General features: G+C 36.6%; 1 protein-coding gene and 1 non-coding gene across 3 annotated transcripts in view; one reads left to right on the top strand and one right to left on the bottom strand.

The window, feature by feature from the left end:
- Window positions 1-6010: 6010 nt before the first annotated feature.
- cv-c (RhoGTPase activating protein) overlaps window positions 6011-21586 on the top strand; it is a 334600-nt gene continuing 319024 nt past the window's right edge. For both annotated transcript variants that reach the window (XM_028172057.2, XM_089728608.1), the window contains exons 1-2: window positions 6011-6138; window positions 13244-13692. In XM_028172057.2, coding sequence (XP_028027858.2) covers window positions 13500-13692 — 193 coding nt within the window. In that variant the 5' untranslated portion in view covers window positions 6011-6138; window positions 13244-13499. The remainder of the gene's footprint in view (window positions 6139-13243; window positions 13693-21586) is intronic.
- TRNAK-CUU (transfer RNA lysine (anticodon CUU)) lies at window positions 13771-13843 on the bottom strand. Its single transcript has one exon. It is a non-coding gene; the product is annotated as a tRNA-Lys (tRNA).

The raw sequence follows: 21586 nt of genomic DNA, 5'->3' as shown, positions 1-21586 counted from the left end.
CACACTTGGCCAATTAACAGAATATTTTCTTATGATTTTGCGAGACGTAAACGTAATTAAATGTACTGTTATATTTCATATCGCTTTTTCTGTCATTATAAAATATTATTTCCGAAATTTCCAATAGTTTACAATAGCTGTTGTCTTTCTTTTTTTTATTGCCCTTGTAGTCAGACGAGCACACGGCCCACCTGATGGTGAGTGGTTACCGTCGCCCATGGACTTCAGCAATGCCAGGGGCAGAGCCAAGCCGCTGCCTACCGTTTAATACTCTCCACAAGCCTCGTTTGAAGGACATGTCATAGCGCTCGGGAAACACCTTGGAGGGGAGCTCATTCCATAGCCGGATGGTACGTGGCAAAAAAGACCTCTGGAAACGCACTTGTCTCATGGAGGACTCGCATTTATACAACCATAACCAATATAAGCATCTCAAAACTTATCTTAATTTTTACTACTTGTTTATTTGGGTGGTCACCCTCCACTAATGCTAAATTTTATTATTATACATATTATTTACTGGTGGTAGGACCTCTTGTGAGTCCAGACGGGTAGGTACCACCGCCTTGCCTATTTCTGGCGTGAAGCAGTAATGCGTTTCGGTTTGAAGGGTGGAGCAGCCGTTGTAACTATACTTGAGACTTAGACTTACTTAGAACTTATATCTCAAGGTGGGTGGTGCATTTACGTTGTAGATGTCTATGGGCTCCAGTAACCATTTAACATCAGGTGGGCTGTGAGCTCGTCCACCTATCTAAACAATAAAAAAAAATCTTCGTTCTCTCGTTGAATCTGCACAAGTCTCGGCCTACTGGAAATGTCTTGCGTTACTCGGGAATGCGCGTTTTCCCATATATTGCACATGCCAATAAAACCGTTAAACTAAGCTCAATCCGACCCTGACAGTAAATGATTATTCAACCGAATTCAAATATGTTTTTAATTCGGCTCGTTTCCGAACTACTTGGCATTTGAATTCGTGCTTCTAAAACGATTTTATTACGCCGTTGAAAACCTGATTTCATTCCTCTCTATTGCACATGTGTTTATATAGGCGTTACTGAAAATTCGTAAAGAGAATGTTGCGTACGTTTTAAAATATATAATATTTCCGTGGAATGCTTGTTTTGCTTGTTTAATGCCGGTTCGCTTGAGTGGGTGTGGATCAGAGACCGAATTTGCAAAGCTACATTTCGGAAGGGTGTTTAGAATTTCTTTTAATTTATTGCGACGCGCTTTTGTCAGGATTAGTTTGGTCCGTGATGCACGCACTGAAATTTTTCAAGACTGTATCACTTTTAAACTATTTTTTCCTGCTTTACAATGGAAGAGTATTTGAAATTTAAATTGCTTTTTCTTTCAGTGATCGATAACTCAATACGTTAATGCAGGACCTAATAGAAACTAGATTTTCTTTCGTCACCGCTGCGTTTCCTAGCTACACAGGAGCTATACACAAGAACTCCTCATGGCTTCCGCAGATGGATATCCTGGATATACGAAGAAGAGATTCGATTTGACGACACTTATTCTGAAGATTAATTAGTTTCAGATACATTAGACTTTTTGAAGCTAATGGGATAGACGTCAAGACATTCAATTATCAGCATATAACTAGGCAAATATAAAAAGTTTAGTACCTATTTACTCCTCAGTTTAATAGCCATTGATGCATTTTAGTGTTATCAATAGATTACAAATTGTAAATAACCAAAATCTAACAAAGTGTTCATCCGAGTACCTCAAGTCAGAATTTTCTGAAGGAAATGGTGATTACAAAGAATCGACTTCATAAATTGTAACTATTGATAATCAAAGACAAAATTGCATTATTTTATAGGTGTTTTTTTGCCTCGATTTATCGATATTGTATACTATAGAGGTACCCGTAGAAATTTCACAAGTGTTTATAAATTTGGAAATTGGTAATAGCTGTGTACATTATTGCGAATAGATTCAGCATCAAAGCTGTCAAGTGTTGTCACTTTATGGGTTAAGTTGTTTTCTTAGATATAAATAGATATAGATTAGATATAATGGTTTTTCCATAACAAATACTATGTTATAGGATTTTTTGACTATATTTGTGGTCTCCAACTGCCGCCGCCAATATAATAGATCTACCATTAGACCTTCATTTTCATAATAGTCACGACGCCATTACTCAAGTTTCCTTAATTGGTCTCCAGGCATCGTACTTTTTAACATTAGGGTTTTTTTATTGCCCTTATAGGGAGACGAGAATACGGCCCACCTAATGGTGAGTGGTTACCGTCGCCCATGGACTTCAGCAATGCCAGGGGCACAGCCAAGCTTCTACTTACCGTTAAGTACTCTCCAGAAACCTCGTTTGAAGTAGGACATGTCATAGCGCTCGGGAAACTCCGTGGGAGCTTATTCCAAAGCCGGATGGTACGTGGCAAAAAAGATCTCTGGAAACGCACTGTAGATGACCGCAGTGGCTCCAGGTAGTATAGATGAACTCTGTTCCGGTGGCGGGCGGTGCGATGGTAAAAAGGAGATGAATTAATCATCTCAAAAGGGTATACCTTGAAATGAATAAAAAGCGTTAATCAAAACAATCAAAATGAAAAAACAATCGATTCAAACTCATTACATAAAGTCGATTGCTAGAAGAAACCGAATCGCGAGATATATGTTCCGTAAATATGCCACAAATACAGAATCCGTGAATATGGAAAAGCAAGCTTACAAAGGATTTTCTGTTGGATACCTACATATTGGAATCCTTTTTTATCAATGTGTACGTACCGATGTACCGATTAGATCTGCGAAAAAGATCTATATCTAAGATATCATAATCTTTAGAAGCAAATATAGGAGTTGGGTCGCAATTTTTTAATACGCGAAAAGTGGAAACGCGAATGAAGGAAGCGCGAATAAGGAGTAATAGTTTTACTGTATACTCGTATATCACATAACTTCTACTCGAGTTATCAAACGTAAACGAAATGGTTGGACAAGGATTTTTTTTTATTGCTTAGATGTGTGGACGAGCTCACAGCCCCCCTGGTGTTAAGTGGTTACTGGAGCCCATAGACATCTACAACGTAAATGCACCACACACCTTGAGATATAAGTTCTCAGGTCTCAGTGTAGTTACAACGGCTGCCCCACCTTTCAAACCGAAACGCGTTACTGCTTCACGGCAGAAATAGAGAGGGTGGTGGTACTTACCCGCGCGGACTCACAAGAGGTCCTACCACCAGTAAAATGATTTAATTATTGTGGTTTCAAGAGTAAGACCGGCTGTGATACTGATACAACAGAATTTGTTTTTACTTTTGTGATGTCTACTTATATGTTCTCCGGTAACCACTTATGAACTACTCTACAAGAACCCTTAAGGCCAAGTCACTTGCTTTGCGGGTTAAAGTTTAGTAGCCTTTTAACGCCAATCCAGAAAGCCATACGAAGGCACGAGTGAACCCTTTAATTACTACACTAATTGTACTATAGCCAACTTGCGGTCTTGCGTATTCAATTATTACGCCACGCTCAATTTCAAAGCGCGTTATAACGACACACAGCTTAGTAGAATACTCATACTTATTGAGTATTTGGAAATTTGAAATAATCGAATCAAAGTTTTAAAAATAAAGAGTATGCACCCCACGCTTTTCTTACAATAAAATCAGTTTTTCTTACACAATTTTTAATTCAAATTTATTAAAAAATATTTTCTATTTTTTGGTTGGATTTTTTATAAAAGCATATTTTTTTAGTTTTTTGAAACTATTATTTATTTTTCATTTTTTAGTTGAATTTCAATTTTTTCAATATTTTTTTTATTATTGAATTGTCATCGGTCCTTAATAATTATACCAAATTTCGAGTTAATTCGACGTTTTGAAGGGGGTCAAGATCATGTTCAAAGATTCCGTTACATACTAACATACATGCTTCTGAAGCTAATAAAAGCGTATTAAAAAAGATTAAGCCCAAGTATTTATTTTGGTAGGATTTTTTCAGTTCATGTTCATCATACAAAGATTTCCTGAATGGCTACTGGGCGTGAAGGCTGTGGGTGTCAGGATCCATTGGATGTGAGCAACGCAAATCTTCAATCTTCAATCTGTTCAATCAGCGCTTTGTCGTAAATCTTGAGGGAAAATTGACCATTTCACGATACATAGCTATTTGATTTTGCGTCTGGTAATAGCGATTTTCTCGCGTTATAGGTATAAGGAAAACAAATTTATAATCAACTAGCTTTTACCCGCGGCTTCGCCTTTGTGGTAAAGGAAAAGTGTATGTTACCTTTTTAAGCTGTCACGTTATATTTTTAAAGATAATAAAACAGTTTTCATTCGTATATTTAGTTTATGTAACTTTCCTGACCTACAGCTATTACTTTAAAAAAATCATGCCAATCTGTTGCTTTGTTTCGACGTGAAAGAAGTACAAACAAACACGCTTTTCATTACATTTGACTATTACAAAATGAATGAAAATATATCGGTGCCTACGCGGTCTAGAACCAGTGAACTTTTACACGAGAGGATTTAGGGCACGCTTCATAACGTAGACCCACAAGAACGTTTAGAATCTCTATTATATAAATAAAATTACAGTGTCTTTTTTTAATATTGAAATAGCCTCTTTTTACTACATGCATATGAATATATATATACACCAACACATACACCAAAATATTTTTTCTTCTATTTTTGTCTGTCTGTCTTTCTGTCTGTTTGTTCCGGCTAATCTCTGGAACGGCTGGACCGATTTTGACGGGACTTTCACAAATAGGTAGCTGATGATATAAGAAGTAACTTAGGCTTCTTTTTTTAGACTAGCTTCGCCCCGCGGCTTCACACGCGGTACGACAATAACCGCGGGTAACATAGCGGGACTCAGCTGTCAATAATAAAATTTAATGTTTCCGAAGCGAAGCGAGGGCGGGTCGCTAGTATTAAATAAATAATCTTGTATAAATTTCACAGGGTCTTCTAGTCCTAAACTAGAATGTTTCATAGAGTTTTGGCGTGTATCTATCATAGAACACAAGAAGAACGCCAGATGCTGAATTTCACTAACGACATTTTCACTATACGTTTGAATTACAATTTGAAATAGGTCTGAATACAAGTTCCAAACAGTAACGTCGGCCTACTGAGCAATTTCACCCGCCCTATCCAAGGTCGTCGCTGCTTTGTATTTCCCCAAGTAGTTATAAAATTTCTGTATAATTATTATAATGATGATGTGAAAAAAACCTGACTATAGTTAATAGGTTTTTTTTTTATTTCTTACATGGGTGGACGAGCTCACAACCCACCTGGTGTTAAGTGGTTACTGGAGCCCATAGACATCTACAACGTAAATGCGCCACCCACCTTGAGATATAAGTTCTAAGGTCTCAATTATAGTTACAACGGCTGCCCCACCCTTCAAACCGAAACGCATTACTGCTTCACGGCAGAAATAGGCAAGGCTACCCGCGCGGACTCACAAGAGGTCCTACCGCCAGTAATTACGCAAATTATAATTTTGCGGGTTTGATTTTTATTACACGACACAGGTAGCATACATACACTTTCAAAGACAGATTATGCATTGCGATATAATAATCTTCGGTCTACCTAGACTAGCCTATGTTCAACTAACTACAAACATATTGAAGATAATTTCGCGAATCAAAATCATTGAGATTTAAAGCATCGGAAACATTTTTATTGCTATATTTTTTTTGTAATAATGGCCACTTTGTTTTTTTTTTACTTTAAGTAAATCAGAAAACCAGTTTACTGTTCGCTTAATACAAATAAACTAAGCAAAAATTAAATCTCATGCGACAAAAAGAGATCGTTCAGAATTCTTTAATGAAATACCGCATACGGACTCTCTGTTGTATTATTTCAGCGATTTTCCTACGCAACCCCTGCTGAGATATATCTGTCTCTTTTCAACTTTGCGTTTCGGTGTATACGTATCTCTTTCGTCTTTTGTAGCGGGAAAATTCTATGTGAATTTGTTCAGACCTGTAGATTCAGGCGGTCATTCCAGACGTTTCGCGCGCGGAAAACATATCTTGCGACAAAATTTTATAATTGTGTGTGAATTGACTACATTTCATGTGATGTGTTTATTGTGATTTAAAAAAAGAATTTCGTGGTGAGTTCCTTTATAGCAAATGATCTTTACGTTTTTTTTCTAATTTATGTAAATATTTATATATTTTTAGTGTTCATTTATATATGAAATATTGTTCGAAAGTTGGGTGAATCTTTCTGAAGCAGAGGGTTCCCGTTTTTGTATAATGATCGGGTCTTTTAAGGTTTGATTTTATATAAAACAAACTTCTACAATGATTAGAATATCATCAATAAAAAATCTGACAAGCTTAATAAAAACAAATAAATAAAAACATTTAAAATGTAATTAAGAACCAAAAAACCAGGAAGTATTTCAGTTAAAATATATTGTTATTTGTAGTTACCAAGAAATAGGTCAATCCACTGTTATACATATAAAGTATGAGTTTCATACGCGTTGATAGTTGGAAAAAGCTTATTGGGTAAACAGTTTTATCTAGTCATCGAAACACCCACCCAAAAGATCAATCAGGTCATAAACTGAGTCCTATTGTATCACGACTATCTAAGCTTCTAAAGAATGCGAGTCCTAATCGCTAACTTGAATGTGGAGACAATACAATCGAAATCTTAACATTACAAAATTAACAAAACAACGGACCCTCTCAATAGGTCGTGATCTCGATCCAGTAGTAGATCAAAGCAGTTGCTTTTGAGCTTTAGGTCTCCTATAGAGACGCACCGGCAGCTATTAGCAAACCCCACCCCTTCTGGCTTAGCTCGTGCTCGCCATCTGTTGTGGAAAAACTGAAAAAGCCTTCGGACCACCATTAATCCTTCTTCCTTGAAAGAAAAAACCAATACAATAGTTAATTAACCGCTCGTTAAATCTCAAATTATTGCATTGCTTTACGCCAGGATCGTAGTATGAACATCGCATGCAACACAACTAGAATCTATAACAGCTTTGTTGCAATAAACAACATTAAAATCTTCTCTCGTTGATTCAAAGTATATATAATATGCAGATAAATGTCTGATTGCTTGTTGTGAATGATTATTATCTCGAGTAAGAACTCAGGAGTTCATCAACGCACTAATATTATTATAGGATTAGATCGGAGATGAAGTGTGGACCTCAATAGGCTGAGAGCTGATTGAATTCTGTTTGCTAGTAATTTGGTACAGGAGTGGATATTAGAAACGTCAATCAATTTTATCTTGCAATGGTAAAATAATTAGAAATTATATTTGAAATATCTGGAATCTTGAAATCCTGACAGAGCATTTGGACTCGTAAGACCCCAAGGGTTAAAGTTTCGGACAATTATTAGGTCATCCCTTAAAATATACGACTATAGTATCAACTAGATAAAGTTTCATCACAATCTGATCAATGGCTTAAGAACGTATACTTAGAGTACAAACATAATATGATCAAATATTTTGATTGATATAGCTGATATGTGTGCTGTATTCACCTGTCATTAAAGCTGACGATAGTCGATTTCTATGAGTACCAACTCACAAAACTAAAAGAATTGGAGTACAGGACAGACAATAAATACATAATGCTTTAAACAAATGTTGTGGATACAAATGGGTCAGCCGTTTTCGGTAACGTCATAGTCTAAGTTGCGTGACCCTTTCGCTTCAATCTATGTTTAGTTTCACTTATCGCAGTATAAGACTGCATTGCGGTACGGCCTTTGATAGAATTGAAAAATCAGTTATTGGTGAGTACAGATATGTGATAAAGATATAAAAAAAAAAATTGTATATTGTAATAGTTACTTTTACTTTTTTATGGGTGAAATAAAAGGCCTTTTTTTTATATACAGATAAGTGCTGTTGAGTTTGCGGCCTCAAATAAAACATTAGGAATTTAAATTAAAAATTACGAATTCAGGAAATCTCGTACCTTTTATTTATTTTGTTAAGGGCTTTACGATAGACAGCGCACTCTAAATCAAGCGGACTCGATCTACAATAAAAGATCACTTGTATTTGGATACGAAAATATTAATATGAGTTATGTATAAGATTGTGACTGATATTTACTTAATGTATATAATCTATACTAATATTATAAAGAGGAAAGTTTTTTTTTTTTTTTATTTTTTTTTTTTTTTTTTGTTTCATGTGTGTTTTAATGTTTCCGAAGCGAAGCGAGGGTGGGTCGCTAGTAATATATAAAAATGAATTGCTGTTCGTTAGTCTCGCTAAAATTCGAGAACGGCTGGACCAAGGTTTATAAGGTAGATGAATATGAAAATGCTCGGAATTAAATAAAAATAACAATTTTGTTTTTCCTTTGATGTGTCCCCCGTCGGACGGATTCCTTTTGTTTGTTTTAAGTTTATTTTATACATAAATTTAGGTCTTTAATTTATTTATTGAGGCACTACGAAGTCTGCCGGGTCAGCTAGTTACTAATATAATCTCTAGGTGTTATTGCCATTGTGTGTATTTACAATCAACTTTTCTGTTTCTGTCCTAATCCCCAGTCAATGTTCTTAAAATAGTGAAAACGTTTTTTTTTCTAGTAGTGGCTAACGAAAGTGATCACCGTTCCACGCTATGTATATCTAGTTTCGATTCCCGAACATAGTCGGTCTCTTTAGTGACAAGCCTAAGACTCAATTAGTTATAAGTGGTATTAGGAACTCATCTTAAGATATGAGGTCGAAGCCACAATTATAATGGACCTGTTGGACCGAAACTCATTAGACTGCTTCGCGACGGAAATTTGTAAGGCCTTTTACCAGTAATTATAGAAATCTTGCTTACACCCGGTTGTTCCTCAATGGTAATTTGTGAGTACGTGCGCGCTCACAACAAGCCCTACTGGGTATATAAAACAACCTGCCTTCGAGATTTAATCCGAGATGCATTGGTCGAGTACACTGGGTGTCTTATCCTTTGGCCATATCAGAGTCAGCAGGTAAGATAGCCACATTTTTTTTTTCTCCATCGTTTCAATGAACCCTTAACACGTTGACTGCCATGTAGGTCACCGGTGCCCTATGCGGCGCACTAGAAGTAATTATGCCGATTTCTGTTATTAAGGCGCCGGAAGATCTAATAGACTCTAGGAAAGATGAATCCGAAGATATTGATAATGAACTCGTTTCTAACAGACCTCAAAGTAACAGAAATCGACTTTTATTTTAGTGCAATACATGGCAGTCAATGTGTTAAATAATTGTAGCTAATAGCAAACGTTTTTTTTTTTCATTCCTTAAATAACACTGTATCTTAATTTCCCATTGAATATAAGAAACTTTAAAAGCAAACTGAGTTTCGAAGAAAAGGTTAAATAATAATCTCACACACATAACATAATTCTGAAATGGAATACATTTACGCGTACTAGGACTTAGAATTACTAAACAAGGACGACAAGAAAAGCCTTTGAGTGTTTGAAAAGCGTATACCAATGACCTTGGCCTGATTCGTCTTATTTGTACAAGATGACTTTTTAGATTAACATTCGGATGTTCTGTATTTTTTTTGTGTATGGACACTAAGTGCTTTCAAGACGGCTAATGAGCCAAATTCGATTTATCTCCGAGATACTTTAGGTGGTGCACGGTTCGTTGGATAAGTTAGAACGCTCATGCGTCCATAACGTACATGTTAGGCATTAATATTATACGGCTTTTTTGGAAGAAAAAAAATTGATGATTGTGAGCTTTTTCATTAGCTTTTTTGAAGGCGCATAGGGTTTGTAAGGGCGGGGTACACCAGGCAGTAGAGCTTTTACATACTCCAAAGCCAGAACCCATTGGATTCTGATGACTCATGCACCCGCCCACCCAAATATCAGTACACGTATATATGTTAGTGTACAAACCTATTTTAGTAAGTTACTAGTGACTAGTAAAACTATTCTGTTTCATGATACGTAATAAATCAGTCTTTATATAAAGTTCACGTCATCTCATAGAACGAATGGAGTATTCGAAGTATTGAACTAAAGTTTGTGTGAAATTGAACTTTCAAAAAAATTGTCCTGATGGATCCCTCTAAGCCAATTTCGATGCTATTGCACGAATAAATAAAAGGAATACCGGTCACCGTACTTATTGAATTTGACATGAAACTTGGTCTTGGTGGAATTAGTGATTACTGGTTGCAGCTTCATTCATGAAGACCTTACAGTACAGTACAGCTTGTTTGATTGTCTAACATTACGCGCAATGCATATTAATAAAAATGTCTGAAGTCTCCGTGGCCTAAAGGATAAGACGTCCGGTGCATTCGTATCTAGCAATGCATCGGTGTTCGAATCCCGCTGGCAAGTTCCGATTTTTCTAATGAAATACGTACTTAACAAATGTTCACGATTGACTTCCACGGTAAAGGAATAACATCGTGTAGTAAAAAAATCAAACCCACATAAATTATAATTTGCGTAATTACTGATGGTAGGACGTGTTGTGAGTCCGCACGGACAGGTATCACCACCCGGCCTATTTCTGCCGTTAAGCAGTAATGCGTTTCGGTTGGAAGGGTGGGGCAGCCGTTTTAACTATATTGAGACCTTAAAACTCTTATCTCAAGGTGGGTGGCAACCTTTACGTTGTCAATGTCTATAGGCTCCAGTAACCACTTAATACCAGGTGGACTGTGAGCTCATCCACGCATCTAAGCAATAAAAAAAACAGTCTGTAGCACCATCCCGCTGATTTTCTCGCCGGATTTTCTTAGCAGGTCGCGATTCCGATGCGCTTGTAGATGAATACGCAAAACACCCTTGAACTGTAAGGCTAACAGAGGTGCCCTAGTTGTTTTTAAAGAACCTTCTCTCCCATCCCTGTGAACTTTCAAGCTCGCTCACTCATCCTTGTGAAGCTAAAAATACCATAATTCCAACAAAAAAGCCTTTTAATATTGACGATATCTATACTATAATAATAATAATAATAATAATAATTCACTGCTTGGAAGCTAAACTATACCCGAGTGACATAGGTTATAATATTTTTTGAAAAAAATTAGGGATCCTTACTAAAACTCCAATAATGTAACCCAAGGCGTAAATAAAATTACCTACAATATTGTTTACATCGCGTGCCCTACGAAAACTATTGATGATAGAATAAAATAATGTACTACGACTTTGTAGAACACGTCATTATTATTTACAAAAAGTGTCGCGACAGCATATGTCTAACTATTATATTTATGCCACAATAAGTGTTCTATTATTTAAAAAATAAAACAACGTCAAGTATCGTTTAAATTTTTGTTAAAGACCCGAGCGGAGCCGGAGCGGGCCCCTAGTTTTTAATAAAGGCGTTGGTAATTATTCCTTTTAGGGTCGAATTTCGCGTTCTAGTTGAAGCTTGTAATCACAATTTAAATCTACTTCAGTCGAGTCAGTTTGAAGAATTTCAAGGACAAATCTCGAAGAATTATTGTCAAAATATAACTATGTCATTCTCAAGGTGAAGTAGAAACTTGAATAACTTATAAACGATCATTATGGGCTTATTGAGGAAACTTGGTGAATCCCATCAAGATTTAGCGTCACTGGTTTTTGATGAGGTATATTGTGACAAAGTTGTCTAATGGTTTGCTTTTGTCTCTTAAGTGTTAAGTATTTGAACAGTTCATCGGAGTTAAGAAACTGAGGTGGAATTAATATGATATTTTTTGTTCGAATCACCGAATTCTACCGATCAGTTAAAAACGAACAATATTTGTCTTGATCGTGATAAGAAAATTAGCTTATTATTACTGTACCTTTTTCTTTATGCGGCAAGTTTTGAACCTATAAGTTATGTCCTTTTTTTTAACAATAGAGCAAATTTTGGAATTCATTAACGCTGTAAATTGTACCGGCTGCATTATGACGTCATTCTATTATATTTTCTGTGTGCAATAAAGAAAGAAAAAATCTATTACCCTGGCTGCCATAAAAAGCGACAGAGGATTAAATCTATTAAGTCCGAATAATTAAGAAATCATTTAGCCCAGTGAGTTTCTCTCGCGTTTCCGATCCGGTGGTAGATTCTGATAAGCACTGCTCTTGTTAGGGCCAGTGTTAGCAACACTCCCGGTTTGAGCCCCGTGAGTTCACCTACACGTTAAGGAGAAGCTGAAATAGCCTCTCAAGGCTATCAGCATAGACAGGAAAAAGAAAAAAAAGGAAGAATTGTTGGTTTATCAGTATTTTAAAAACAAATACTAGGAATAAACTATGTCAAAAGCGATTGCAGACTTTTTTACCCTTGTAGGCAGACGAGCGTACGGCCCACCTGATGGTGAGTGATTACCATCGCCCATGGACTTCAGCAATGCCGAGGCCAGAGCCAAGCCGCTGTCTACCATAACGTGTATAAATGTAATAAGTGAACGGATGTACTTTAATCTGATTTATCCCAGTGTCTGACATATCGAGCGAGCTTAAGCGACATTTTTACAAATTTACAGGAGAGCCATTCGGGTATAAGTTAAAATTTCGAAAAAATATCATTACAAAAAGTTATTCAGCTATTTTAATTTGATAAAATTAATTGAAGTCAGATTGATTGTCAGAGTGATCAATTAAAGAAGTTAAAACATCGAATTGTTGATACTAATCACTACATAGTATAAAACAAAGTCGCTTTCTCTGTCCCTACATCTGTCCCTATGTATGCTTAAATCTTTAAAACTACATAACGGATTTTGATGCGGTTTTTTTTAATAGATAGACTGATTGAAGAGGAACGTTTATATGTATAATAACATCCATTAAATAGTGGAGAAATCAATAATAAATTACAGTTTCCGAAGCGAAGCGAGGGCGGGTCGCTAGTATTAAATAAAACGGACCTTTAATCACAAAGATAGACGTCGCGTAATAAGCGAAATGTCGCTTAAACCAAATAGCCTTTCACCGTCGAATTATAGATTATTATGTCTCCTAATATGCATTTAGACTAGAAGACGTAGCGTGGGTAGGCCTCCCACAAGGTGGGCCGACGACCTATTGAGGTTCGCGGGGATCCGCTGGATGCAGGCAGCGCAGGACCGGTCTTTGTGGCGAGGCTTGGGGGAGGCCTATGTCCAGCAGTGGACGTCCATGGGCTGATAGAATAGAAAAAAAAATGCATTTAGACAACTGATAGCCCCGATCAATTGCGAGTTTTTAAATAAAATAAAAAAACAATGTATTCCTCTGTTTGTTTCAGATTCAAATAATGTGATCGTTGACTGCAGTAGCGGGATATTCGTGATTTTGATATTTAGATTCACTAAGCACAAAAGCTATATTTTTATAGTCATTAATTACTTCTAAATATGTTTTTATTTGAGTGTAGTAAGAAGTTGTTGATAAAGTGGAAATTTAAATAATCTCATTATAAATAAATTTACTGGCCATAATAATTAAAAGTGACAGTTAAAAATTTGTAATTGGAATTTCGTTTTGTCATTTGAAATTTCACAATGGCGTCTCCTCCCACGGATCCGAAGGCTCCGTCGCCACCTCCTCCAAGTCAGGTTCCTAGCAAGATGGAACGAAGAATGTCTCATTTCAAAGAGTACAAGTTCTTCAGAAGTTTCAGTGCGAAAGTTGAAAATTGGCCGATGCGTAAGGCGGAGCAACTCTGGCGGAAAATGCGAGAAAGAAAAATTGCAGGTAATGTGGACAATATCGCAGTTCTTGAGTTTCTTATTTTACAAATGTTATTAGGTTAATTAGCAAAGTAAAAAACTTCGCCCAACGTGGGGCTCGAACCCACGACCCTGAGATTAAGAGTCTCATGCTCTACCGACTGAGCTAGCCGGGCTTCCGTTTTAGTGACCAAAATAAGCATTTACTTTTAACTAATAATACAATCTATATATCTATGTATATATTAATACGTGAAGCAAAAACTTTGTATCCCTTTTTACGAAATTTGCGCTGACGGTGGAGTATGAAATTTTCCACACTTATAGAGAATATAGAGAAGAAGTGCACAATGCTAATATTTTTTTTAAATAATGCATAAAAGATACATTAAATCAATAAAGAAAACATTACACACACTACATACCATGTATTTGACGCACACACGCATGCATACTATTTATTGTCAATCTTTTGTTCTTGACGTCTGTTGTCAAATTGAGATTAAATATTGTTTGTATTTGTTAATATTTTTTATAGTGTAGTCTTGGCGAAATTTGTGATTATAGAAGTATAAAATACAATCATAATAGTGTACAAACTTACAATTCCACTTAATTATAGTCGAATTTCGACTACTGCGGGACCTCTAGTTATTATTAATACGTGAAGCAAAAACTTTGTATCCCTTTTTACGAAAATTGCCCGGACGGAGGAATATGAAATTACCCACACTTATAGAAAATATAGACAAAAAGTGCAGAATGCTAATATTTTTTAAAAAAAATGCATTAAAATACATTAAATCAATAAAGAAAACATTACACACACTACTGTGTATTTGACACAAAACATACGTATAAATATACTCTTTGTAAATTGTCAATTGTAAAACTTTTGTTATTCTTTAAAATATGTGGTCAAATTGAGAATAGATTAGTATTGTTTGTCTTTAATATTATTTGTCTATAGTGCAGTCTCTCAAATATTAAGTGTATAATCTATGGTGCAGTCTTGGCGAAATCTGTGATTATAGAAGTATAATAAATAGTCTTTGACAACAGAACCAATATGAATGTTCAAACTTATAATTTCAATTATTTATAGTCGAATTTCGACTTCTGCGCGGACCACTAGTTAATACTAATATATAAAGATTATTGACATTCAGAACGGTCTTATCACACATAGTATAAAACAAAGTCGCTTTCTCTGTCCCTATATCCCTATGTATGCTTAGATCTTTAAAACTACGCAACGGATTTTGATGCGGTATTTTTTAATAGATAGAGTGATTGAAGGGGAATGTTTATATGTATAATAACATCCATTAAATAGTGAAGAAATCAATAATAAATTACAGTTTCCGAAGCGAAGCGAAATCGGGTCGGTAGTAATATTATATGTCGAAACAAAACCAACAAATGCTACTTTAGAAATATTTTAATTTTTGGTTGTTTACAAAGACTTGTCTCAAAGTGTCAGTGGTAAGGTACTTCAATATTGACACAGTAATTTATGTATGTATACATATACAGGAGCTAAAGAACGGGATGCATCGATTTAGTTCGAGTAATACTAGAAACAATATCAGCTACTTCCATTTGATTCCATACAGAAGAGGACCATTCGGATTGTCCATAATCTCATTCTCATGGATCGCTTGGAATATATGACGTGTGCAACTGGTGGTAGGACCTCTTGTGAGTCCGCACGGGTAGGTACCACCACCCCGCCTATTCCGGCCGTGAAGCGTGAAGCAGTTATGCGTTTCGGTTTAAAAGGTGGGGCAGCCGTTGTAATTATACTGAGACCTTAGAACTTATATCTCAAGGTGGGTGGCGGCATTTACGTTGTAAATGTCTCTGGGCTCCAGTAACCACTTAATATCAGGTGGGCTGTGAGCTCGTCCACCCATCTAAGCAATAAAAAAAAAAGCATCTAAGTAATAACAAAAATAATAATATAAACTGTCCTTAGATAGCTATCTTGTACAATTCTCATTAGTAAGAAGATACCATGTCATAAATACGATTTCAAGTAATATAAAATTAAACCAAACATACATATTATTGTTATTATTATATAGATAGGTTCCAGAATCAATGTTATTATTTTAAATTTAGAAAAACGAATTCAATTAGAGTTTATTTGACATTCAGATTATCTATTTACATTTACTAAGGTAAACTAACTCTGTTTGATTCTGGTGTGAAAGATGATGATGATGCTCTAACGATTGAAAAGAAAATTTTGGCTGGTTGTGAAAAAATCACGTTACCGTCTGAAAATATAATAAATTAATTCAATAAGCAAACAAAGATATTTATAAGTAGTTATATTTATTTATATTGTAGTACATTGCGGTTCCGGTTAGGTTGATTCGTTTTTTGGCGATGATGATAGGGAATATTGCAATTCGCCTAGTACCACCATCGCACCTATTTCAGCAGCGACGTAATGACTAGTGATTTTTTTAACCCTACCTATGCTGATAGCCTTGAGAGGCTATATATCAGCTTTGCCCTAACATGTAGGTGATCTCACAGGGCTAAAACCGGAGTGTGGCTAACATTGGCCCTAGCAAGAGCAGTACTTCGAACAATCTACCACCGGATCAGAAATGCGACCCACTGAGAAGATCCGGTGAGAAACTCAATGGGCTGTGTCTGTGGGTTAATTCGCTCGTCGAGCCCTTTATTGCAAGCGACGGGTTCGATGAGGATGGTGACCAGTGCTTGTGGTACCTAAAAGCACCGTTAAGTGAGTCTTAATTATACGACAATTCGTTTGATGCAATTAGACTTTAATTTGACTGACTCGGCTGTGCAATAGTTAGCGGACCTGACTGTTGCAACGAAGGTCGTGGCTTCGATTCCCATATCGGGCAAACATTGTGTGATGAACAGTTTTGTTTGCTCTTTGTCTGCGTGCTTATTATATAAATATTTAAAGGCACATATTATATAAGTGTGTTTGTCAGTCTCTGGTACCCTCAACACAGGGAATCCTTTTCGTAGCAGAAATTGAATAGGCTGACGATATCTTTTTTTTTTATTGCCCTTATAGGTAGACGACATAAGGCACACCTAATGGTGTGTGAAAACTGTTGGTCATAGACGTCAGAAATTCCTGGGGCGAAGCCAATCCGTTGCTTTCCGTTTAATACTCACCACAAGCTTCCTTTGAAGGAGGACATGTCATAGCGCTCGGGAAACACCGTAGAGGAGAGCTCATTCCAAAGCCGGATGGCATGTGGCAATAAAGGTCTCTGGAAGCACACTGTGGATGAACGCAATTGTTCTAGGTAGTATGGATGAACTTTACTCCGGTGGTGGGCGGTACGATGGTAAAAACGAGACGATGAAACCATCTCAACTCCTCAGCCCTCAGACACAGCCAGGGTAGGAAAGAAAAAAAAACTCCTCAGAGCACCTCCTCGCCACAATACATGCAACTAGCAATATGAATACAAATATACGTTCAATTCAGGTACGCTAAGTCTTCAGCGTAAATGAAAATGCTGAAACACAGAATTTTCCTTTTTTAAAGTAATAAGCATTTAAAGTTTACGTGAGCTTACCGGGTAGCATCATGAAAACGATAACAAAGACGTGGCGTTAGGGTTCGGTAAGCTCGCGACTTTTATTATAGCGACTTTCCTCTTGCACGTTTCTTTGTACTTAATTTCTTTGAATAAAAAAAAATGCATTGCATAGCTAATGCACTGTGCTAATGCTTATTGGAGTCCAAACGGTAATGTTGCATCCACTAGTATTATTGTATAGCAGTTACAGTTGCCCTTTGATTTAGTATATTCTTATGACGTATCCAGGGTTAACCTGTCAGTATGCCATAGGCTGCTCCGAAGATATAATAGACAGAAAAGAAAATTGCTGTCCCTTCAATGTTTGATCTATCGATATATCGATCTTTAATATCGTGTAATAAAAATGAAATCCGCAAAATTATTGAAAATTGCGTAATTACTGGTGGTAGGACCTCTTGAGTCGGCACGGGTAGATACCACAGTCCTGCTTATTTCTGCCGTGAAGCAGTAATGCGTTCCAGTTTGAAGGGTGGGGCAGCCATTGTAACTATACTGAGACCTTAGAACTCTCAAGGTGGTTGGCGCGTTTACGTTGTAGATGTCTATGGGCTCCAGTAACCACTTAATACCAGGTGGGCTATAAGTTCGTCCATCCATCTAAGCAATAAAAAAAATCTAGGAGAGGCATCTTTTTATTTTTGTTGATTGATGATGAAGTGGAAGTCTTACACATCAAACTTACAGTCCTGAATCCATATGCTTTGCAACAATGTGGAACATGATGGTTCCTTCTCGTATAACCCATTTCGATGTCCATGGTTAGCTGTGGCACCTTTCTAAGTGCTTCGCGGCAGAAATAGGTTGAAAAGTCGACAGTCTGCTTACGAACGTCTTAATACAGTTTTATTTAGAGCTTAAATTAAATTGAGTTCGCGCTGAAACCTTCATATAAGCTAGAGAGGAGTCTTGAAATTGGAAATTCTAGACAAAGGCGAAGTTTTATATTGGATTCTTTATCGGTAGTCGGAACTTTACGAGGTCTAGATCGCCTTGTGTACTGTGTAATTGTGTTTTTATGACAATTGCTCGTAGCGTTGTGTACTGGAAACGACAGCTCCATTATTTAAAATGATAATTTAAAATCTAATTCGCGTGAACAGCTCGTAGTTAAAGTATCGTTTTTTTGTAGCCGACTCATAGGTAAAGTATCATTTTTTTATTACCGGTAGTTACTATAGTTTTTGTGATCGACTCTTATTTAAAGTATCTTATTTTTTTGTTCCGGTCATCCTCATCAGAATATTAGATTAATGTATTAAAATCGTTATATTACCATCGATCTTTGGTGCGTGGGCAAATTTTCAAGTAGGAATTCTTGAAGTTTGTGAAAATTATTCTGAAATATTCGATCAGATACAGGATAAGCTAACAAAAGCGTGTTAACATTTAGAGGTTTTTGAATCGAAAATTAAGTAATTTTGTACCGTACTCCAGGAAAATTACCTTATAAAATTACCTTTGAATTACCTTATAAAAATAGCATCAAACTACAATTAAATTTCATTTTAGAAATTCAGGTACTTGGCATGTTCACTTTGGGAAAATCGACAAAGGGAAGATCGGCCATCAAGCGAGCGATACTTTTTTTTACCCCTACATAGGTTTTTTTTTTCCTACCTAAGCTGATAGCCCTGAGAGGCTATATCAGCGTCGCTCTACCTACGTTGGTAGCCTAAGAGGCTATTCTAACTACTCACGGATACCAGCTCACCGGTTCAAATTGAGAGAATAGCTAACACTGATCCTAGTAACAGCAATGCTTCTGAATCAACAACCGAATCTGAGTAGCGACACATTGAGAAGTTTTTTTTTCCTACCTAGCTGAAAACCTTGAGAGGCAATTTCAGCATAACCTTAACTAGTAGGCGAGCTCATGGGGCTCAAACCTGACGACGTTGCTGGTTTACGTACGTATTTTACGTACGTACGTGAAATACATACGTAAGTACGTATTTCATGAGAAAAGTTGGTACCCGCCTGCGGGATTCGAACACCGTTGCATCGCTAGATACGAATGCACCGGACGACTTATCCTTTAGGCCACGACTACTTCGATATGGATTATGAAATGAGATAATTACGTAGTTACACACATATGTATTTTTTATCCTACCTATGCTGATAGCCTTGAGGGGCTATTTCAGCTTCGCGCTAACGTTTGTAGGTGAGCTCACGGGGCTTAAACCGGAGAGTTGCTAACAGCCCAAATTTCGGAGCTTATATTTATGTATTCATGAAAGTTTATCTTCTCTATTCAAGTCATCAAAAATACCTTCAATTATCCGATAGACATTGTTTCATTACCTACTACTAACCGATCTAGATAAAATTCGTAATAGCTTCGAGGCTCTTTCAAGTGTGTTTTTATTACTACCACCGTTCCACCACTGAAGGTCACAGTCAGGGGCTTCGTAACAAAAGACTTTTGCCTACATTTTACAGCATTTCACTCAAGCATTCAACCAGATTAGATTGGATGGGCTGCTCGTAAAGGCACTCGTAAAATACGTTCCGGCGCTATAGATAAAGAGACCTATAAAGGTTGTACTTAACTGAATGACCCTAAAGAGACAATCTTTGTTATGAACGTGTGGCGAGAGCGAATTGAGATCTTAGTTAGGGTGACGTCACTTCACATTCGCATAACTACCGTTTTATACTGCAATTCTAATTATTAAAATTTTTTTTTTTATTGCTTAGTTTGGTGGACGAGCTCAAAGCCCACCTGGTGTTAAGTGGTTACTGGGGCTCATAGACATCTACAACGTAAATGCGCCACCCACCTTGAGATATAAGTTCTAAGGTCTCAACATAGTTACAACGGCTGCCCCACCCTTCAAACCGAAACGCATTACTGCTTCACGGCAGAAATAGGCAGGGCGGTGGTACCTACCCGTGCGGACTCACAAGAGGTCCTACCACCAGTATTTATGGCCAGTATTTATCAGATCTTCTCTACAATGAGCTAGATACGACAACTTCAAGTAGCTAATAACCTTGTTTCGTAATCCAGTTATTCCACTAATTTATGTTTTGATTTTCCAAACCTAAGCGTTCCCAGAAGTGACGTCAGAATGAGCGTCGTAAACTGCAAGCCAAATTAACTCGTTCTAAACTACGTGTTTCTGTAATTAAACATTATGTACGTTAACAAGTAGGTAACTTGAGAGAAACGTAGGTCTCAAATATATAAATTCACATAATATACTTTAAAAAAATCTCTACATGCTTCTTCGGTTTCCGCGAGTCGTAAACGCAATTAAAATTACTCTTAACATGTTCAGACATGTTCCGGGGATTTTTTCCCTCAATAGTATATCAAAACGTCCGTCTGGTGTAGTGGTAAGTGACATGGTCACTACACAAGGGGGTCGCGGGTTCGAATCCCGCCAAGGGAAGATATTTGTATGATAAATATAAATGTCTTTTCCAGGGTTATGGATGTATATTAAATATATGTATGTGTATATTAAAAATCTTACGTTTATTTTCCGTTATCTGGTGCCTGTAACACAAGTTCTTTACGAACTTATCACGGGACCAATTAAGGTGGCGTGATTGTTAGTATAAAAAAAAAAAATGTGATAGCTACATCTGCTCTACTTTTTACTAGTGCTAGGACCTCTTGGGAGTCCGCACGGACCGCAATATCACCTCGCCTATTTCTCCCGTGAAGCAGTAATGCGTTTCGGTTTGAAAGGTAGGGCAGCCGTTGTAACTATACTGAGACCTTAAAACTTAAATCTCAAGGTAAGTGGCGGCATTTACGTTGTAGATGTCTATGGGCCTGAAATGGGTATGAAATTTTCCACACTTATACAGAATATAGAGAAGAAGTGCACAATGCTAATATTTTTTTAAATAATGCATAAAAGATACATTAAATCAATAAAGAAAACATTACACACACTACATACCATGTATTTGACGCACACACGCATGCATACTATTTATTGTCAAATTTTTGTTCTTGACGTCTGTGGTCAAATTGAGAATAGATTAAATATTGTTTGTCTTTATTAATATTTGTTTATAGTGTAGCCTTGGCGGAATTTGTGAAGAAGTATAAAATACAATCATAATAGTGTACAAACTTACAATTCCAATCAATTATAGTCGAATTTCGACTACTGCGGGACCTCTAGTTATAGGTAATTAAGTAACGTCAAAATAAAATAGGATTGCCTCTAATGATAACAGTTTCAAACATTGATGTAATAACGTTTTCAATTCTGCACGAGGGGGCTAATTATTAATATTCCATTCATAATATAAGGAAATTCAATTAGCAAAGTTACACAAAGAAAACAA

Source organism: Bombyx mandarina, chromosome 07 (assembly GCF_030267445.1).
Source record: "Bombyx mandarina strain Sakado chromosome 07, ASM3026744v2".
NCBI lineage: Eukaryota > Metazoa > Arthropoda > Insecta > Lepidoptera > Bombycidae > Bombyx > Bombyx mandarina.
This window is presented reverse-complemented; position numbering and strand designations above follow the sequence as displayed.